This window comes from Stegostoma tigrinum, chromosome 1 (assembly GCF_030684315.1).
Source record: "Stegostoma tigrinum isolate sSteTig4 chromosome 1, sSteTig4.hap1, whole genome shotgun sequence".
NCBI lineage: Eukaryota > Metazoa > Chordata > Chondrichthyes > Orectolobiformes > Stegostomatidae > Stegostoma > Stegostoma tigrinum.
The window spans coordinates 160,569,586-160,591,450 of NC_081354.1; the positions used below are offsets into that span (position 1 = coordinate 160,569,586).

The following is a 21,865-nucleotide window of genomic DNA, read 5'->3' on the forward strand; positions in this document are numbered from 1 at the left end:
TTATAGCTGCCTTTTTGATGTTATTTCTGTATTCTGTAATGAAGACAAAGGCAAAATACCTGCTCAAGTCATCTGCCATCTCTTTATTTTCCATGATCAATTCTCCACTCAGTTTCTTGAGGGTCAATGGATCTGGCAGCATCTATGAAGAAAAAAAAGTGTTTACATTTTGGGTACGACGATCCTTCCTCAGAACAGCATAGCCTGTTGTCAGATTGGCTTCACAATGTGCCGTTCTATGAAACTATCCTGAAAACATTCTATGAACTCATCATCTTGGCTACCTTTGCCTATCTGACTTTTCCAATTTAAATGTAGATTAAAATCTCCCATAATTATGTCCATGCCTTTCTGACAAGCTCCCTTTCTTTTATAAAAACTGAAAGAACTGCAGATGCTGTAAATCAGGAGCAAAAACAAAGTTGCTGGAAAAGCTTAGTTGGTCTGGTAGCATGTGAAGGAAACAACAGAGTTAATGTTTCGGGTCCGGTAACCTTTCCACGGAACTGATAGTGGCCACAGTCTGTTTCCACGTTAATACCTTTTGATTTTGCCTGGTCTCTGTCTTAGATTAACCACATAGATAGTCTGCTGAGTCCGGTTAGAATTTTATACATTTCAGACAGGTCTGCCCTCATTCTCGTGAATACAGCCCAGTTGAATAAATCTCTCCTTGTATGACAGTACTGCCACTCATGGTATTCACCTACTGAACGTTTGCTGCATTTCCTCTATGGCAAATATATTCTCTCTTAGGTAGGGAGCTCAGAATTGCACACAATACTCCAGTACACAGTATTATCCAGGGCCTGTGTAACTGCAGTGAGACATAAGAATATAAGAACAAGGAGCAAGAGTAGGCCATCTGGCCCCTCGAGCCTGCTCCACCATTTAATAAGATCATGGCTGATCTTTTTGAGACTCAGCTCCACTTACCCACCCACTCACTATAACCCTTAATTCCTTTACTGTTCAAAAATTTATCTAGCCTTGCCTTAAATACATTCAGCAAGGTGGCTTCAACCACTTCGCTGGGCAGGGAATTCCACAAATTCACAACCCTTTGGGTGAAGAAGTATCTCCTGACCTCAGCCCTACATCTGCTTCCCCTTATTTTGAGTCGATACCCTATAGTCCTAATTTCCCCTGCTAGCGGAAACAACCTCCCTGCCTCCACCTTATCTATTCCCTTCATAATGTTACATTTTTCTATAAGATCTCCCCTCACGCTTCTGAATTCCAATGAGTATAATCCCAGTCTACTCAGTCTGTCCTCATTATCCAACCCCCTCAACTCTGGAATCACCAAGTGAATCTCCTCTGCAACCCCTCCAGTAAGGAGACCAAAATTGCACACAGTACTCCAGGTGTGGCCTCACCAGGAACCTATACAGCTGCAGCATAGCCTCACTGTTTTTAAACTTCATCCATCTAGCAATGGCAGACAAAATCCCATTTGCTTTTTTAATTACCTGCTACACCTGCAATCCTACTTTCAGCGATTCATGCTCAAGGACTCCCGAGTCACTCTGCACAGCAGCGTGCTGCAATTTTTTATCATTTAAAACATAGTCCATTTTTCTGTTATTCCTACCAAATTGATGACGTCACACTTATCAACATTGTACTCCATTTGCCAGACCTTTGCCCACTCACTTAGACTATGCCTATCCCTCTGCATACTTTCAGTGCCTTCTGCACACTTTACTCTACCGCTCACCTTAGTATCATCTGCAAATTATGACACACCCAACTCCAAATCATCTATGTAAATTGTAAACAATTGCGGTCCCAACACTGATCCCTGAGGCAGACCACTAGCCACTGACCGCCAACCAGAAAAACACCCATTTACCCCTACACTTTGCTTTCTACTGGTCAACCAATCCTCTATCCATGCCAAAACATTACCTGTAATACCATGGAACTTTATCTTATGTAGCAGCCTTTGGTGTGGCACCTTGTCAAATGATTTTTGGAGATCCAGATACACCACATCCACAGGTTCCCCATGTCCACCATGCAAATAATGTCCTCAAAGAATTCCACCACATTAGTTAACCATGACCTACCCTTCATGAACCCATGCTGGGTGTTCCCAATGGGACAATTTGTATCCAGATATCTTGCTATTTCTTCCTTAATGATAGATTCAAGCATTTTCCTCTCCCCCAAAATTAAGCTAACTGGCCTATAGTTATCTGCTTTTTGTTTGCTTCCTTTTTTAAACAGTGACATCACATTGGCTGTTTTCCAATCTGTGGGAATCACCCCAGAGTCCAGAGACATTCCTACTTCTGAACTCAAATTTTCTTGCAATAACTTTGTCTAATCCTGCTCGGGCTTTCCGAGAGTTCTGGCATCATGTCTTTTAGAAGATACCACAGCATTCCCCCCATTATTAATGTTAGAAAAACAGAGTCAACTTGAAGTGGTTTAACCTGAGGGTCACCATGTCTCAAATGAGGGAGAGAGGTTAAGGAAGAGAGTCCTTCATGGTAACCTCAGCCAGTAGCAGGAATTGAACCCACACAGTTGGCATCACTCTGCATTACAAGTCAGCCATCCAATCAACTGAACTAACCAACCTCATATTTGAATATGATTAACTAATTAATTCGTAACTCTTGTTTGCTGTATTATTTTTATATCTGAGGTATTTAGAAACTATTACTCGAATGGTTACCATCATGCCGACTATACTGTAATCTACTACCACTACATTCTTTTCATTTCACCAACTTAACTGGCTTCTTACCACGGTCCGTTAGCATACCATCCTGCAGAACCCACTTTCATCCAAGCAAGCTGAAAGATCCTCAAACCTTTTAGACAATTCAAAGGCTCAGACTGTTGCAGTTCTATCTCCAGGGCCCCTTATCTGCTCTCCCTAAACACTGACCAAATTGGAAAGGAAATTCAAACATAACTTGAATGTAAGTTAATGTAACAGAGCTGATAATGTGGAGAAAACGTTAGGATTTTGCAAATGTCAAAGATTACAAATGCAGTCAAATGCATGTTGCATTCATTTTTCACTGACCCCTGAAAACAGATCATGACTTTAAATGAGTGGTTGCCACCATTAATTTATGACAACTAGTTGTTCCGACGTTAGAATAGCAAAGTGTAAAGCAAATACAACTTTGAGTTACTGTGGTTTTATTTTGATAGAAGCCTTTGGTGACACCTGCCTGTAATTGTACTTATTACAAAAATATTGTAAAGAATCTTTCATTGAAGTTTACAAGTATAAGATCTTTTCAGCTTTCTGAGCGTGCACAAGCTAGAGTGTTTTTTCTTTGCCAAACACTTCCAACTGTGGCACTCCTAAGACTCCAGCTGGTGTTTTATTCTTGTTTGGGTTGCAAGCCACCAAATATTCGCTTTCTTTGCCAACACACCTTGCCCCACCCCAGTCTCAGTTCAGAATGATCCCAACAGCAAGGGTTCAATTCCCACACCAGCTGAGGTCACCATGAAAATTCTGTCATCCGAACATTTCCTGAGATATAGTGGCCTGCAGGTTAAACTCAGTACCAGTTGTCTCTCCCTCCGAGAGTGTGGGAGTATGGCAAGGTTACCTTTTATTTTATCTATTACTATTTATTTTATCTATTACTATTTATTTTGTTTTATTTATTATAATTTTATATTTATCATGTAGACTGCACTGTTGCCTCTGCTGGATGCAGAATGTTGATCCATTGCTGCTTCCCCAAAGTTGAAACTGCATTTACATTTTGTTTCCATCAAAATAGCACCTTTGAACATTGGAGTATCTTCATTTTACCGATTCCAAGTGATGTTTTGAACTGCATTAACACATTAAAGCTCACAAACCCTCAATAAAGTTCACAAGTAGCCTTTGGTCAAATTTGGAGACTGTAAAACATTGGGGTTACCTGCTTTTTCCTTTGAGCGAACCTTTTTTAGGTAATGGAGCTAGTTTGGCTGGTCGCACTTTTACTTTTGGATGAGAAGGTTGGTGGTTAGTGCCCCATGCAACTTGAGTACTAAATTTAAGCAGGTAGTCCATACTGAAGGACAGCTGTATCCTTCCTCACCTGCCACTTACACTTGTTCACGTAGATGCTGAATTTAATTTGCACTGTTCAAAGAAGATCTGGAGGTTCCTTCTGTGCCTTGCTTTGTTTTTTCTTTGGAATTTTGTTTGTGCAGAGTTGAAGTTATTTTAGGCTACAGTACAATAACCTTAACAATGGGATGTGGCCATTTTTTCCTCCCATAAAAGTAAGATGTTCAAACTACTTACAATGATATCAAATTACACAACTTAAAATTGAAGGGACTAAATTTTTAAACTCATCAGTCAAAATGTGCTGAACAAAACATGTTAGAACCCTGTGTTCTGCAGATACTTGAGATGACACCACCAGTATTCAAAGTGAAAAGCTTTCCAGATTGGCTAACTGGACAACAGGTGGGGGAGGAGCTCTCTCCAGGATTGAAGACACTGTCGAAGCATTATAGTTATCTAGGCTAAAATAATTTGGCTCAGTCATCATAGACCATTTTCTAATACATTGCATTTCTCTGTGTGATGTCATGTTATTTCCTCTGTTTTCAGACAAGACAAGCTAAAGATTCACATGCGCAAGCATACCGGGGAAAGACCTTATACATGTATTCATTGCAATGCCAGGTTTGTGCACAACTATGACCTGAAGAATCACTTGCGGATACACACGGGAATCCGCCCCTACCAATGTGTACATTGCTACAAGAGCTTCACCCGTTCTGACCACCTGCACAGACACATCAAGAGGCAGAGTTGTCGCTTGCCACGACCACGTCGGGGCCGCAGACCTGCTGCCTGGCACTCCGCTAGCCTCCTGTATGCACAGAGTGGCCCATCTCAGAGCACACATTCCAATGAAAATAGCACCAACATCCCACCAAGACAAGATGTTAGGCTTCTAAATGCAAGCAAGTTCGATCCAGGCAATACAGAGAAGAACTTTCATGGAAATGTTCAAAATTCCAAGATCTTATTGAATGAATCAGCAGTAAAGGAAAGAGAAAACCCCATGCCGAATATGTTGAGTGGAAACCACATCATAGATGAAAGGGATAGAGGCATCTTTGCTTTTACCCTGTCTCACAACAATACTTTCTCTCACCTGCCCCAACAATACTATTCAACAAGTGATCCATGGGGCATGCAATTTAATCCTATGCCGTCTATTCAGGAGGCGAGTAAATAAAGAAATAACGAGCGTAAGGGTGAAAGGAAATGAATATTATTGACTTGCACAAAGTAATGTCACTCGATAGTTTGATGTGTTATTTCTGAACATGAAACTGAAACAAAATCCACATTGAACTTTACATTTTACATTTGTATGACAGCTTTGGACAAATAATTTTACAGACCATTGAATGATCTTGAAGTTGATCTATTATATAAAGTAAATGTATTTAAACAAAACAAAATCCAAAGAAGTTGCGTACTGTAGCCAATACAAACTTGAAACTGTTTTCCTTTGCTGATGTTTTGTGGGAGAAGTGTTGTAATTATTTTTCTACTATAACGTACTACTTATGACTTCTTTCTCTTCAGTAACTCAGATGAGTTTGCCTGGTCATTAAAAAGGATACAACATTAGCCCGTTCGTTGGAGTAAATAACAAGGCTTTCTTCACTGAGTATCATTGGTTAGGTTACTGGATTTGTATTTGGTTTTATTTATTTATCTAGAAATACCCACAGGTTAGTTGGAAATTTGTAAATGAAGAAATTGGATTATTTCTGATTATAAATGGCTAATATTTGAACATTTTATTGTATTTCTACATGTAGATACCTGTGCAAAGATCCACTCCCTATTCCATTATAGGGGGACTAGTACTTTGTAATTTAAATTAATATTTAATCTCATCACTGCAAACAGTAAAGAAGTGCTGTATTTTGAACTCCTATTTTTCAGAATTGTGGGTAATTGATTGATTAATAAGAACAGAATTTGACCAGTCAGCTGTTCAGCCCTGTGCAACCGTTCAATTAAATCATGGCTGATCTCCACCTTGACTCCATTTTAACTGCCTTTGTTCTATGTACCTTGACACCCTTCCCTATCAAAAATTTATTGCTCTCTACTGAAAAGTTCAATTGACCCAGTGTCCATTTTAGTTGGAGCTGATTACAGGTTTCCACCATTTGACGTGTGACTGGTGCTTCTGATCTCACTTTTTACGTGCCCTAAGACTAATTTTATCATATTTTCCTTGTGCTCTGCATTGTCTCACCCGAGGGAATAGTCCGTCTCTATGAACCATATTGAATCCTTTTATTATTTTAGATCACTTTGGAAAATATCAAATTTCAAGACAATTCAAGACACATTTGTGCAAACTCTCCTCATAATTCAATCCTCTAAGTCCTGGTATTATTCTCATGAATGTGAGCTGCTGCCCTTCCAAACCTATCTATCTTAAGATTTTGTCACAAAATGTACCATTGGAACAAGTTTGGAGCTGTTAACCTTTGTTCCACAGAACAAGATTTCTAAACTTAAAGTTTTCACTTACAGATTTTATTGTAAAGAGTGTTATGCATAAACACCACACAGCGATTTAAAGGCTGGGAGACACCTCATTCTTCAGTTTTTGGAGCTCCAGCTCTAAGATGCTCAACCACCAATCTTTATCTGTCTTTATATGACAATCATATATCATCTATCGTTGTCACATCCTTACCCTGGTTTACATCAGGTGCCATGAGCTCAATATTTTGAAAGCTCGCTGCCTTGTGATACCAATGAATGGAAGGTTCTACAGTACAATTTCAGTGAGTAACATAATTTTATCCTTTTCTGTACTTTTAAGTAGATAAATGTATAGTTGTCCACCAGATAGATGTATCCATTTAAAGGTTAGCACTTCCTAAACTATCTTAACAGTCAAGGATCAGAATTTTAGATTTGACTATGTCCATGACATTCTCCAATTGCTCCCAGTTTCAGTACATATCTGGAGCTGTCTTTTAATATTTAAATTGACTCTTTAATTCAAAACGCAAGATACACCTAACCTCACCTAATAGTTTCTCTAACAGTTCACTGACCAAAACTGAATGCAGTCCTCCAAGTGAAATTTAAGGCTCTGTACAACTGAAATATCATTTCTCATTTCTGTGATCTTAAGACAATTATCAACCTTTTATTTACATTTTGATTACTTTTTGTATACATGCAAGACTTTTAATTATTTATTCATATGGGACTGAAATCCCTTTATTCTATGTTTCACACTGTTAAGAACAATTCTGATTTGTTTTTCTACATGTGGATGAGTTCACACTGTCCACATTGAATTTTGTCTATCATAGTCTGCTCATTGGCCTAACTGCCTTTGTAATGTACTGCTCCCCATCTGAATTTACTGTGCCTAAACTAATGAATACAATGCTTACAAGAATGGGACTCTGGAGCAAGTGTTCTTCATTTTAGTTTTAAGACTCAGTTTGACTGGTTATTTGTATAAAAGTGCATTATTGCATTTTCTAGCTGCCAGGGTCAGTTTGTTCCAATGTTTAGTGAAGAATTTGGAGAAAATTCAGAGAAAGAGATTGCAAATGTCACCACTACAAAATGAACATGAAGTGTTTTTGTGATCATGTTCATGTGTGGAGACCACACAATGGATCGTAGAATCCTTTGGTAGAAAAGGAAGTGATTTGGCCCTTCATGTCTCTGAAAAAATTTATTCATATAATAACTCACAAACCTCAGGCTTTTTATGCTCCCATGCCATTTTGAAAATCCATCTTTGTGTAACTACGAAATTTGCTTTTGAAGAATTTATGGATATTGCTTCAGTAATATTTCATGATAAGAATTCTAATTTCCAATCATTCTGTCTGCAAGGGTACTTTTGTAATAGCATTATCCTTCATGTGAATCGTATCTTGTCACGATGCTTGTGAATAGATCCCTTGGCAGTAACAGGAAATGTAGAACTTGAAATAACCCCTCTCCTTCACTTCTTCGACTATACTCACAAAGATGTTTTTGCACTCCTCCAAATCATTCTTTTCTTTTTTACTCCTACCTGCTGAAAGTAAATCTTCCTCATAATAAACTGAATTATGAAATTATTCTGGAAATCCCTCCTGAACAGCACTGTGAATGTTTTTAGATGAGGATATCAGTGGCACGAGAGTGGATCACCACCACATTTTCAAGGCCAATCAGACATAGAAATGTAGGGAATAGGAGCAGCTACAGGCCCTTCAAGCCTGCTCTGCCATTCAATATGATCATGGCTAATCATGCAACTGAGCACTCTGTTCATGCTTTCTCCCCACATACTTTGATCCGTTTAGCCTTAAGAACTATATTTAACTCCTTGAAAATGTTCAGTGTTATGGCTTCAACTATTTTCTGTGGCAAAGAATTTCACAGGCTCATCACTCTGGGTGAAGAAGTTTCTCCTTATCTCAGTTAAAAATAGCCTACCCCAAACTCAAAACTGAGACCCCAGCTCTGGACTCCCTGGTCATCGGAAACAGTCTTCCTATATTTACCATGTTTAGATCTGTTAGAACTCTTTCTAGGTTTCTAGGAGATGAACAATAAATGTTGGCCTTGGTATGAATGAGATCAATAACAAGACCAGGCTATTCAGCCCATCGATCCTGTTCAGCTGTTTAACATGATCATGGCTGATGGTAATATCAAATGAAGGAAAATTGAGAAACTCAGACCAAAACATTATATATAAGATGCTTGTTCCTATCCAGTAATAACTGTTCTAATTAAAACAGAAAACATTCTACATTGAATATCCATAATGATTGCACAGTGATCTCCATGAAGCAAACCAGAGATCTCCAAAAGGATAACAAAATGTGAAGCTGGATGAACATGCAGGCCAAGCAGCATCTCAGGACCACAAAGGTTGACGTTTCGGGCCTAGACCCTTCCTAGGCCCGAAACATCAGCCTTTGTGCTCCTGAGATGCTGTTTGGCCTGCTGTGTTCATCCAGCTCCACACTTTGTTATCTTGGATTCTCCAGCATCTGCAGTTCCCATTATCTCTGATCTCCAAAAGGAAATGGCTTAAAATCCTGTAAACATGAACAACCAAGTTATTATGTCCTTTCATTAATTGTGGTTGTCATCAAAGGTTTATAAGATTGAAGATACTTTGGATGAAAGATATCAATGAATGTCAATATTTAAACCATTTTTTTATTTTAGTTTGTTCTTTCAGTTCATTATAGTCTTAATTTCAGATTTGGCTGTAGCTGTTTCAATGTTTCTGAGCATGAACAGTACACAGGTAGTATTGTGGACACCACACAATGATCAAATCAGTACAAAGTAAAGTTTTCGTCAGAATAGACTCTTTCACTGTTCAAGAAGGCTCGAGGGCAACTAAAGTTGGACAATACACTGGCCCAGCTTTAATCTCATGAATGAATATAAAAAAAGGCAGCAGACATCTTTACAACATTGGACAATGGAAAATGGAGCTCCGGTATGGTTGCCTAAAGTGAACAAATTAACCTTTTTAGAAAAAAGGACAGAGTCTTATGAAGGTTTGAGCAACATGTGCTATGATGAGATGTGTGGCAGAACCGGACAAGAAGTCCACTGAAGCCTGTCTTGATGTCGGGAACTGTTCACACCTTTTTTTATGCTTGTCACAAGCAGCATGGTGAATTCCCCATTAGGCAGTAGTGAGTTTCGGTTATGGGGGAATTATTCCTTGTAAAATGCCTTATTGACAGCCCAATTTGCCTCACTAATATTCCACCTCATATCATGTAGGAAAACTCGACATGGAAAGCAGAGTGGAACTCACCACTTACTCCAGATGACTTCCAATGAACACTCCAAATGAACACCAGGCAGACCAGGGGCACCAGCCACTTGCACCCCACGTCCATAGACATTGGCATCTGATATGTGCCAGCCTGTAACACCCTCATGATACACCTCTGATCCACACACATGCCATTTTTGCACTTCAGGCTGCACCAACAGCTATCATTCCAACTGCAGCAAGGACATAAAAGCAGAGAAAATAAGAGTAGGAGTAGGCCATTCAAACCTGCTCCACTGTTCATTATGATCATGGCTGATAATTCAATAACTTGTTACCACTTCTCCCCTATTTCCTTCAATCCATTCAGACTCAAGTTGTATATCCAACTCCTACTTGAAATCATACAATGTTTTGGCTTCAATAGCTTTCTGTGGTGGTAAATTTCACAGGCTCACCACTCTGTGGGTGAAGAAAATTTCTCCTCAGTTGTAAATAGTTTACCTCATATCCTCAGACTGTGACATCTGGCCTCTGAGAACATTATTCCTGCCCCTACCCTGTACAGCCCTGTTTGAATTTTAAAGGTTTCTATAAGATCCTGTATTATTCTTCTGAACATCAACAAAAATGATCCTTACTGATTCGACCTTCCTTCACTTTTAGTGCTTTGCCCCCTTAGTTCTATCATTGCAGGATAATGGTAAACACATCTGGTAAAGCTTCGGTGCACTCCCTCTTTCGCAAGAACATTGTTCCATAGGTGAGGAGGTCAAACTGCACACAAAGAGTTAATGGTGCCAGGTTTGGGGTTGGTGGTAACAAGTGAAGGCAAGTGTTGCAGGTATAAATTAGTATGGTAGAACATTAGACTTAAGCAGAGTTATTATGAGTGTGAGGTAATCAGGGAGAAGTTGGTGGTGGAGTGGAGAAGGTTGGTGATCTTCCTCCTACATTGCAGGGCCATGATCTTTCAGATCACTGAGACAGCAATGATCTGGACGGCAAACCATACTGGCATGTGTGGTATTGTGGCCTTCACTCCTGGTGCTGGGATGAGGGGAAGTCCCAACCGTACACCACTCCATCCAGCAGACATTAAGGTCACTGCCTGCACAGTGGGACACTGGCTGCCATGTACAGGGCAGATGTCAGGAACAGTACAATGCAGTTTCGACTGACAGTGCCTGATGGGTGCACAGTGGGATTTTAAAGATGGTGTAGATGCGGCAGATGATGAGGAATTCCAGGAGGTATATTGAGTGGCAAGTTGTCCTAGAAATGGGACCTGGTAAGATGGGTCTGGAATCAGACATGAGGGATACCCTAGAAACAGAGTAGGTAATTAACATGGCGAGTTTGGAAAGATATGCCTGAGAGGATGATAGAGGCAGGAAACCTCACAATCCATAAGAAGTCTGTGGATGAGGACTTGAGTGTTATAACATTCATAGCAGTGGCCAATCGCTGGCAAGCGGGAGTAGCGTAGATAGGTAGGTACAGACTTGACGGGACGAAGATCATCTTCTGTGCTGTATCACTTTCTTTTGCAAGAACACTCCCTAGGCCTCATGATGAAAAATCCTCCAAAAAACACAACTGAACTTGGACTTAGGCAGATAGGTAAGATTCACCCCATAATAGCTTTCATTGGGATAGAAAAGTATTTAGCCTAATTATTCTATTTATTTTCAATATATTTGCTTAAATTTTTTCACTAAGTCACTCAGTCCTTCCTCTTTCCAGAAGACTCATCTAATGCCTGTTGATTACTAACTTGGTCCTTAAGGATATGCCTGACCATCCTTCTACTTTTTAAATCATGGACATATGTTCATTTCTACTTTTTTCTTTAACCTTGCATCCATTTTCCTCTTGTAATGTTAAAAATGCACATGCATTACATTACATTGTCTACTTCCCAAACGAAAGCAAAATTCGTTTATCTTTTACTTCAGTTAAAATTCTTAATACATGGAATAATCCATATGGCTCTCTTTTACTTGGGGAAGCTTACAAAAATATTGAAGCTATACTTGTTCAAATGTCATGCTTTAAATCTTCATTGTAATCTGTCAGTCGCATTTGGATGCGGAAATGGATGATTGTAGACGTGGTGCCAATCAAGCAGGGTGTTTTGTCCTGGATTGTGCCAAGCGACTTGAATTTTGCTGGAGTTGCATTCACCCAGGCAATGGGGAGTATTTCGCCACAGTCCTGATTGTGCCTTGTACATAGTGGACACGCTTTAGGAAGTCAGGGTTGAATTACTCACCACAGTATTCTCAGCTTCTGACCTGCTTTTGTAGCCGCTGTGTTTATGTGGCAAGTTTAGTTTACATTCTAGTCGATGGTAACCATCAGGAGTTGATAGTGGGATATTCAGTGAGGGGAAAACCACTGATTGTCAAGGGGCAGTGGTTAGGTTGTTTCTTCTCTACCACCAACACTCAGTAGCAGTAGTACTACCAATTACAAAATGCACAAATTCACCAAAGATTCTTAGACAGCACTATTCAAACTCACAACCACTTCCATCTGGAAGGTCAAGGGCAGCAGATACTTGGGAGCACCGTCACTTGCATATTCCACTCCAAGCCACTCACCTTCCTGAATTGGAAATATTTTGTAGTTCCTTCACCGTCGCCAGGTCAAAATCCTGGCATCCCCTCCCTAATGCTAAGTGGGTCTACTGAGAGCATGTGAACTGCAGTGGTTCAAGAAGACAGCTCAAGCACAACCTTCTCAAGGGCAACTAAGGATGGGCAAGAAATGCTGGTGAGCCAGGAAAGCCCATATCCCATAAGTGAATAAAATGCTCACATTTCTCAGTTGAAATGATGGTGAAACTAAGAATTTGCTGTCATTGCCTCACAGAAGCTGTCAGCCAAGTCTGGAGTTTGCAGGTAAACATGAAGGTCTGAAAATTACTATCAATACTTTATTTCTTTCTACAGGGTGCACTACTGAAGTATTTATGTATGACAGTCAATTAGAAATTACTGAATTAATGAAGGCTTACTCTTTTGTGCGATTTTGTCACCATTAAATCTCTTCAAAAGATATTCTGTGTTAAATGAGATGTTACCATGTTTTTAAAGGTGTATTAAGTTCGTACTTCCTTCAGGACACCCTCGCTGTACCCGAAATCCAATTTTATATTTGTGGAAGACTTTTTCGTTGTAATTAAAATAAACGTTTTTAAAAAAAAAATCGTTCATGATATTTCATATTCAACCTTAATTCATTTCATTTATTTTGCTGTTGTTATATTTTTAATTAAAAATAAAATTTCAGGCTTTCTACTTTTAGGTTTGCTGTTTGTGAGAATACAATGTGATTGGCTGCTTACTCTGATTAAAGACATCACCATTAGGCTTGGTACCAGATTCAAACTGATGTTGGGCAAAGGAAAATCAGTGCCAAAGAGAGAATAGATTCTTTATTAAGGGCAGCTTCCATAAAGGTTAGCAGTGGGTGTTATTTCTTGGCCACTGAACACAAAATCCACTCCGATGTCATTGGAGGAATGCAGTTCAGCATTCCGTCAACAAAATTGGAGTTCCAAATTCATTTGGAAAAATCACTTTAGACTTGAGATGTTTTACTGAATGGACACTACATCGTTTTAAGTCAAACTGTTCAGATGTGTAATAGCACACCCCTGGAGAGATGGGACTTAAAACCAGACCTTCTCGCACAGAGACATTACCACTATGCTGCAAGAACTCTTGAGAGATTGTTTGTATGCTTAAAGAAACGGAATTGTTTTTTTAAAAAATTCATTTATTCTTTCAGCAATGTGGTCATTGCTGGCAAGGCCAGCATTGTTACCAATTTCTAAATGCTGGCCATATCCCCGTTCCAGTTTTTTTCCCATCACTTCTCTCTTGAAGCACTCCCTTAGAACAAAGAACAAAGAAAATTAGAGCACGGGAACAGGCCCTTCGTCCCCTCCAAGCCTGTGCCAATCCAGATCCTTGATCTAAACTTGTTGCCTATTTTCCAAGGATCTGTATCCCTCTGCTCTCTGCCCGTTCATGTATCTGTCCAGATACATCTTAATTGATGCTATTGTGTCCGTCTGTACTACCTCCGCTGGCAACGCGTTCCAAGCACCCACTACCCTCTGCAATAAGAATTTTCCATGCATATCTCCCTTAAACGTTTCCCCTTTCACCTTGAAATCGTAACCCCTAGTAATTGAATACCCCACACTGGGAAAAAGCTTCTTGCTACCCACTCTGTCTATACCTCTCATGATTCTGTAGACCTCAATCAGGCCCCCCCTCAACCTTCGTCTTTCTAATGTAAATTATCCTAATCTACTCAACCTCTCTTCATAGCTAGCGCCCTCCATTCCAGGCAACATCCTGGTGAACCTCCTCTGCATCCTCTCCAAAGCATCCACATTCTTTTGGTAATGTGGTGATCAGAACTGTACGCAGTATTCCAAATGTAGTCGAACCAAAGTCCTATACAACTACAATATGACCTGCCAATTCTTGTACCCAATTCCCCGACCAATGAATGAAAGCATGCCGTATGCCTTCTTGACCACCCTATTGACCTGCAATGCCACCTTCAGGATACAAATGGACCTGAGCACCTAGATCTCTCTGTGCATCAGTTTCCCCAGGGCTTTTCCTTTCACTGCACAGTTTGCTCTTGAATTTGATCTTCCAAAGTGCATCACCACACATTTGCCTGGATTGAACTCCGTCTGCCAATTCTCTGCCCAACTCTCCAATCTATCTATGTTCTCCTGCATTCTCCAACAGTCCTCTTCAGTATCTGCTGCTCCGCCAATCTTAGTGTCATCTGCAAACTTGCTAATCAAATCACCTACACCTTCCTCCAGATAATTTATGTATATCACAAACAACAGTGGTCCCAACACTGATCCCTGTGGAACACCACTGGTCACAGTTCCCCATTTTGATAAACTCCCTTCCACTACTACTCTCTGTCTCCTGTTGCCCAGCCAGTTCTCTATCCATCTAGCTAGTACACCCAGGACCCCATGCGACTTCACTTTCTCCATCAGCCTACCATGAGGAACCTTATCAAATGCCTTACTGAAGTCCATGTATATGGCATCTACAGCCCTTCCCTCATCTATCAACTTTGTCACTTCCTCAAAGAATTCTATCAAGTTGGTAAGACATGACCTTCCCTGCACAGAACCATGCTGCCTATCACTAATAAGCCCATTTTCTTCTCAATGTACATAGATCCTATCTCTCTGTATCTTCTCCAGCAGCTTCCCCACCACCGCTGCCAGGCTCACCAGTCGATAATTACCTGGATTATCCTTGCCCTCCTTCTTAAACAAGGGGACAACATTAGCAAATCTCCAGTCCTCTGGGACCTCACCTGTGCTCAAGGACGCTGCAACGATATCTGTTAAGGTCCTAGCTATTTCCTCTGTCACTTCCCTCAGTACCTGGCATAGATCCCATCTGGACCTGGGGACTTTTCCACCTTAATGCCTCGCAGAATACCCAACACCTCCCCCCTCCTTATGCTGACGACCTAGAGTAATCAAACTTCTATCCCTAACCTCAACATCCGTCATGTCCCTCTCCTTGGTGAATACCAACGCAAAGTACTCATTAAGAAGTAACAGCAACTCATATTCCACTTGGGAACTCTGCAGCCCAATGGTATCAATGTGGATTTCACCAGCTTCAAAATCTCCCCTCCCCCCATTGCATCCCAAAACTAGCCCAGCTCGTCCCCGCCTGCCTAACCTGTTCTTCTTCTCACCTATCCCTTCCTCCCACCTCAAGCCTTGCCTCCATTTCCTATCTACTAACCTCATTGCTGCCCCCTTGACCTGTCCATCCTCCGTACCTCCCCACCCATACTCTCCTCTCGACTTATCTTCTCCTCTATCCATCTTCGGCCCACTTCCCCCTCTCTCCCTATTTATTTCAGAGTCCTCTCCCCATCCCCATTTGCTGATGAAGGGTGTAGGCCCGAAACATCAGCTTTTATGCTCCTAAGATGCTGCTTGGCCTGCTGTGTTCATCCAGCTCCACACTCTGTTATCTCGTATTCTCCAGCATCTGCAGTTCCCATTATCTCTCATTAAGAATCTCATTAAGAATCATTAAGAATTTTCTCTGACTCCTCGCATAACTTCCCTCCTTCGTCCTTGAGTGGGCCAACCCTTTCTCTAGTTACCTTCTTGCTCCTTGTGTATGAATAAAAGACTTTGGGATTTTCCTTAACCCTGTTTGCTAAAGATATTTCATGACCCCTTTTAGCCCTCTTAATTCCTCATTTCAGATTGATCCTACTTTCCTGATATTCTTCCAAAGCTCCATCTGTTTTCAGTTGCCTAGACCTTATGTATGCTTCCTTTTTCCTCTTCGCTAGTTTCACAATTTCACCTGTCATCCATGGCCCTTTCTATCCCTCATTTTCATAGGGGCATGTCTGTTCTGTACTCTACTCAACCTCTCTTAAAAAGCCTCCCACATATCAAATGCAGATTTACCCTCAAACAGCTGCGTCCAATCCATATTCCCCAGCTCCTGCTGAATTTTGCTATAGTTGGCCTTTCCACAATTTAGCACTCTTCATTTAGGACCACTCTTGTCTTTGTCCATCAGTATTCTAAAATTTACAGAATTGTGATCACTATTCCCAAAGTGATCCCCTACTGAAACTTCAACCACCTGGCCTGGCTCATTCCCCAACACCAGGTCCAATATTGCCCTTTCCCGAGTTGGACTATTTATATACTGCTCTATAAAACCATCCTGGATGCTCCTTACAAATTCTGCTCCATCTAAACCCCTAACACTAAGTGAACATTAAAATCTCCCATCACCACCCCCTGTTGATCCTACATCTTTCCATAATCTGTCTACATATTTGTACCTCTCTCACACACTCACTGTTGAGAGGCCTATAGTACAGACCCAACATTGTTAGCTCACCCTTCCTATTTCTGAGCTCTGCCCATATTGCCTCACTGCTCAAGTCCTCCATAGTGCCCTCCTTCAGCACAGCTGTGATATCCTCTTTGACCAGTAATGCAACTCCTCCACCCCTTTTACCTCCATCTTTATACCACCTGAAGCATCTATAGGGACTCTATGATATTCCCTCCCTCCTCTTTCCAAATCCCTCACACCTCGCTCACACCTGCCCCACCAACAATGCTCCCACCATCCCACCCACACACCTACCCTTCCCCCACAATTCTCTCATCCCGCCCACCTATTCTCCCCTCACCCACCCCCAACACCCTTCCCACCCCAACAATTCTCGCCCTCACCCCGACAAATCTCCCCTCCCGCCTGACACTCTTCCCCCCCTCGGCCCCGACAAATGTCCCCTCCCCACCCAGCGCCCTTCCCCCGTGGATTATTCCACGGCACAACATCGTGTGCCGAAGGGCCTGTTCTGTGCTGTATTGTTCTATGTTTTATAACCTGGGATATTTAGTTGCCAATCTTGCCCTTCCCTCGACCAAGTCTCAGTAATAGCAATAACATCGTACTCCCAGATACTAATCCAAGCCCCAAGTTCATCTGCCTTACCTACTACACTTCTCGCATTTAAACAAATGCACCTCAGACCACCTGTCCCTTTGCATTCATCATCTGCCTACTCTTCCCCTTAGTCACATTGACTTCATTATTTAGTTCCTTACAGGCTCTAGTGACTACCTCCCTACTGTCTACTAACCTCCTCATTTGGTTCCCATCCCCCTGCCACGTTAGTTTAAACCCTCCCCAACAGGGTTAGCAAAAACATCCCCTTGGACATTGGAGATAATGGGAACTGCAGGTGCTGGAGATGCTGCCTCCCTAACTTGTTCTTCCTCTCACCCATCCCTTCCTCCCACCTCAAGCCGTATCTCCATTTCCTACCTACTAACCTCATCCTGCCCCCTTGACCTGTCCGTCCTCCCCGGACTGACCTATCCCCTCCCTACCTCCCCACCTATACTCTCCTCTCCACCTATCTCCCCCTCTATCCATCTTCTATCTGCCTCCCCATCTCTCCCTATTTATTTCAGAACCCTCTCCCCATCCCCCTCTCTGATGAAGTGTCTAGGCCCAAAATGTCAGCTTTTGTGCTCCTAAGATGCTGACTGGCCTGCTGTGTTCATCCAGCTCCACCCTTTGTTATCTTAGGACATTGGGCACTTGATTATAAGCTTTTAGGTTTTCACACCAGAACTTCTTTCAGATACATGGGATCACAGAATATTTTCAACACATAAACAGGCCATTCAGCCTCCTCTCACATGGAGGTGATGGCCTAATGGTGTTATCAAGGGACTGTTATTCCAGAGACCCAGATAACATTCTAGGGATCTGGGTTTGAATTCAGGTTGACGGTGGCATTTGAATTCAATAGTACATCTGGAATTAAGAATCTAATGATGACCGTGAATTGCTGATTGTTGGTGGAAAGCCCACCTGGATCACCAATGTCCTTTCGGGAAGGAAAATGCCATCCTTACCTGGTCTGGCATACATGTGACTCCAGATCGACAGTAATGTGGTTGACTCTAGGCAATTCGGGATATGCAAAAAATGCTAGCCAATGACACCCTCATCCTGTTAATGAATAAAGGGGAACAAAAACATCCAGAGACTACACCTCTCGTACCTGACTGTTAAATCCCAATCCAGCATTTATTTGCCCTATGTTCAAGTAAATGGAGTAAATCCAGAAGCCAAATGAGGGATACCACTAGGTATGGTTCATGGTTTGCATAATGTTAGTATGTGGGAGACCGAACACTCCTGCAGAATGTGGCAGAGGCTACAAATGACGGGGTATTGGCATCGAACAGTAAACTGGTAAAGCTGAAGGCCCAATAAAAATCTGTAGATTTAGACTAATTAAACAGTTACTCTAATCCTGCAATCTCAGAAACAACAAAGATGCTATTCTTGTGTAAACACTCATTATAAACTGAACCTTGTCAGATCTTTATGCCTTTTATAAGACCATAAGAAGTAGGAGCATAAGAAGGCCATTTGGCGCCTCGAGTCTGTTCCACCATTCAATATGACCATGATAATAAAGTGTGGAGCTGGATGGACACAGCAGGCCAAGCAGCATCTCAGGAGCACAAAAACTACATTCAATATGACCATGACTGATTTGACACACCTCCCATCCACGCATGCTCACAGAGCCAGTGGATTCCGTTGCAAATGTTTCATCACCCTGATAGGTAACATCATCAGCACAGCTCGGTGTTTTGTCTTGTTTGTTATTTATTTGCCTCCATTTGTTTGGGTGTTTGGTACTACTTCTGTTTCTGTTTCTCAGCGGTTTGTACACAAGGCCTAATTCAATGTGTTTGCTGATGGAGTTCTGGTTGGAATGTCAGGCCTCCAGGAATTCCCTGGTGTGTGTCTGTTTGGCTTGTGCTATTATGGATGTGTTGTCCCAGTTAAATTTGTGTCTGCCTCTTTCCATATGTAGTGAGATAAGTGAGAATTGGTTGCCGCTTGGTGGATAGTTGGTGTTTGTGTGTCCTTTTTGCCAGTTTTCTTCTGGTTTGGCCAATGTAATGTTTCTCACAGTCCTTTCATGGTATTTTGTACATTACACCAGTTTTGCTAGTTTTGGGTATGGGATCCTTTGTGTTCATTAATAACTGTTGTAGGGTGGCTATTGGTATGTGGGATACCCTGACACCTAGGGATCGGAGCAGTCTTGTGGTCACCTCTGGAGTGTCCGTGACGTATGGCTTATGACAATGTTACCCAACAGTGTGATGAAATGTTCGCACCAAATGCACAGCTCGGCAAGCATGTCTACCACCTCAACCACAGCTTGAGCTACAAAACTTCTTGAAAACTTTAAACATCTCACATCCACTTTCCTGCCTGTTCCCCACAATCCTTGATTCCCCTACTGATCAAGAATCTATTTAGTTCAACCCTAGATATGCAGACGGACATTGCCCCCATAGCATTTTGGGGCAAGAAGTTCCAAAACCCAGAACCCTCTGAGAGAAGACTTCCTCATCTCAGTTTTAAATTGGTGCCTCTTTATTCTGGGACCATGCCATCTGGTCCTAGGCTCTCCCATAAGATGAAACATCCTTTCACCATTTACCCTGTCAAGCCCCTCAAGAATTCTATATGTTCCAATGAGATCATCTCTCATTCTTTTAAATTCTAAGAAGTAGAGTTCAACTTGTTTACCCTTTGCTCATAAGACATTCCCTCCACATCAAGGATTGTCCCTAGTGAACCTTATCTGAACTGCCTCCAATGAAATAGTACCTTTTAAATAAAGGGACCAAAACTGTTCACAGTCTGCCGTCGTCTTCTACTTCCTTACTTCTATGCTCCGGCTCCCCCTTGAAATAAAGACCAACATTCCATTAGCCTTCCTGATTACCTGTAGAATCTGTGCACATCACAACTAGACTAAATGTGGCAGGACTACGTGGCTTAGATCTGCTCTGTAGTTTGTGGAATTGTTTAGCTCTGTCTATCACTTGCTGCTTATGCTGTCCTGCACACAAATAGTCCTGTTTCGTAGCATCATCTTATCTGTCTGATGCAGATTCTGGCATGCCCTCCTGAACTCATAGAACTCTTTACAACATATTCATTGTTCTTGTATTTGATGTTTGATAACACGAAGTATTCATCCCTGCTGCCCAGGGTGGAGAGTATCCTTTGTCATCTATGTATCCGGATAAACATATTTGCTGTATACTTTGATGAAGCTTATTTGGTCGAAGGATGACATTGATACATTTTCTTAACCTGTAAATACTTGAGGAAAACTATTACAATATCAGCAAATATATTGAAAAGCTTCAGAAAAGAAACTGCTAGAAAAGCTGAGCAGGTCTGGCAAAATCTGTGAAGAAAAAATCAGAGTTAACATTTTGGATCGGTGACCCCTCCTCAGAACTGATGGTGGCTAGGAAACAGTCAGCTTATATGCAGACAATAAGGAGGGGGATGGGTAGGAAGTAAATAATAGGATAGAGCTCAAAGAGAGAGAAGAGCAGTTGGACAGACAAAGGAGGTGATAATGATCTGGCTGGGAGGGTGGGTAGTTGTTAATGGGGACTGTTATTTTATTCATTCAGGAAATGAGGACATCTCTGGCTAGGTCAGCATTTATTGTCCAGAGGTAAACACTTTGCTGTGGGTCTGGAGTCAGATGTAGGCCACACCAGGCAAGGATGGCAGTTTCCTTCCCGAAAGGACATTAGTGAACCAGAGATAATGGGAACTGCAGATGCTGGAGAATCCGAGATAACAAAGTGTAGAGCTAGATGAACACAGCAGCCCAAGCAGCATCTTAGGAGCACAAAAGCTGATGTTTCGGTCCTAGACCCTTCATCAGAAAAGGACTTTTCTGATGAAGGATCTAGGCCTGAAATGTCAGCTTCTGTGCTCCTAAGATGCTGCTTGGGCTGCTGTGTTCATCCAGCTCTACACTTTATCAGTGAACCAGATGGGTTTTACAACAATCAACAATGGGTTCATGGTCATCGTTACACTCTTAATTCCAGATATTTATTGAAATCAAATTCCACCAACTGCTGCAGTGGGTTTTGAACCCTGGCCCACAGAATGTTATCTGGGTCTCTGGATTAACAGTCCAGTGATAATACCACTAGGGCATCACCTCCCACTTCCCCTACTGTTAGTGACTAACAACAGGTAGTGTGTAATGGCAGGCTGTGTGATAACAAGGCCTGGTGTGTGGGGTAGGGGGCTGGGCCATGGTAGAGTTTAGGCCCCAAAATTGTTGAACTCGATATTGAGCATGGAGGGCTGTAGGCTCCCCAAGCAGAAAATGAGGTGTTGTTCTTTCAGTTTGCGTTGGGCTTCACTGGAACACTGCAGCAAGCCTGGGACAGAGATGTTGGCCAGGAAACAGGATGGTGTTTTAAAGTGACAGGCAACTGGGAGCTCAGTCTTTTTTGTGAGCAAGACGTAGATATTTTGCGAGTGGTCACCAGTTTGTGCTTTGTTTCCCCAATGTAGAGGAGTCCACAGTGTGAGCAGCAAGTGCAGTAGATTAGATTCTGGGAAGTGCAGGTGAAGTGTTGCTTC

General features: G+C 41.7%; 1 protein-coding gene across 4 annotated transcripts in view; it reads left to right on the forward strand.

Annotated features, from left to right (window-relative positions):
* Nucleotides 1-8,899, forward strand: part of LOC125457916 (zinc finger and BTB domain-containing protein 7C) — a 211,387-nt gene extending 202,488 nt beyond the window's left edge. For all 4 annotated transcript variants that reach the window (XM_059649803.1, XM_059649806.1, XM_059649805.1 and 1 more), the window contains one exon: nucleotides 4,592-8,899. In XM_059649803.1, the coding sequence (XP_059505786.1) occupies nucleotides 4,592-5,228 (637 nt within the window). In that variant the 3' untranslated portion in view covers nucleotides 5,229-8,899. The remainder of the gene's footprint in view (nucleotides 1-4,591) is intronic.
* The last annotated feature ends 12,966 nt before the right edge of the window (nucleotides 8,900-21,865 follow it).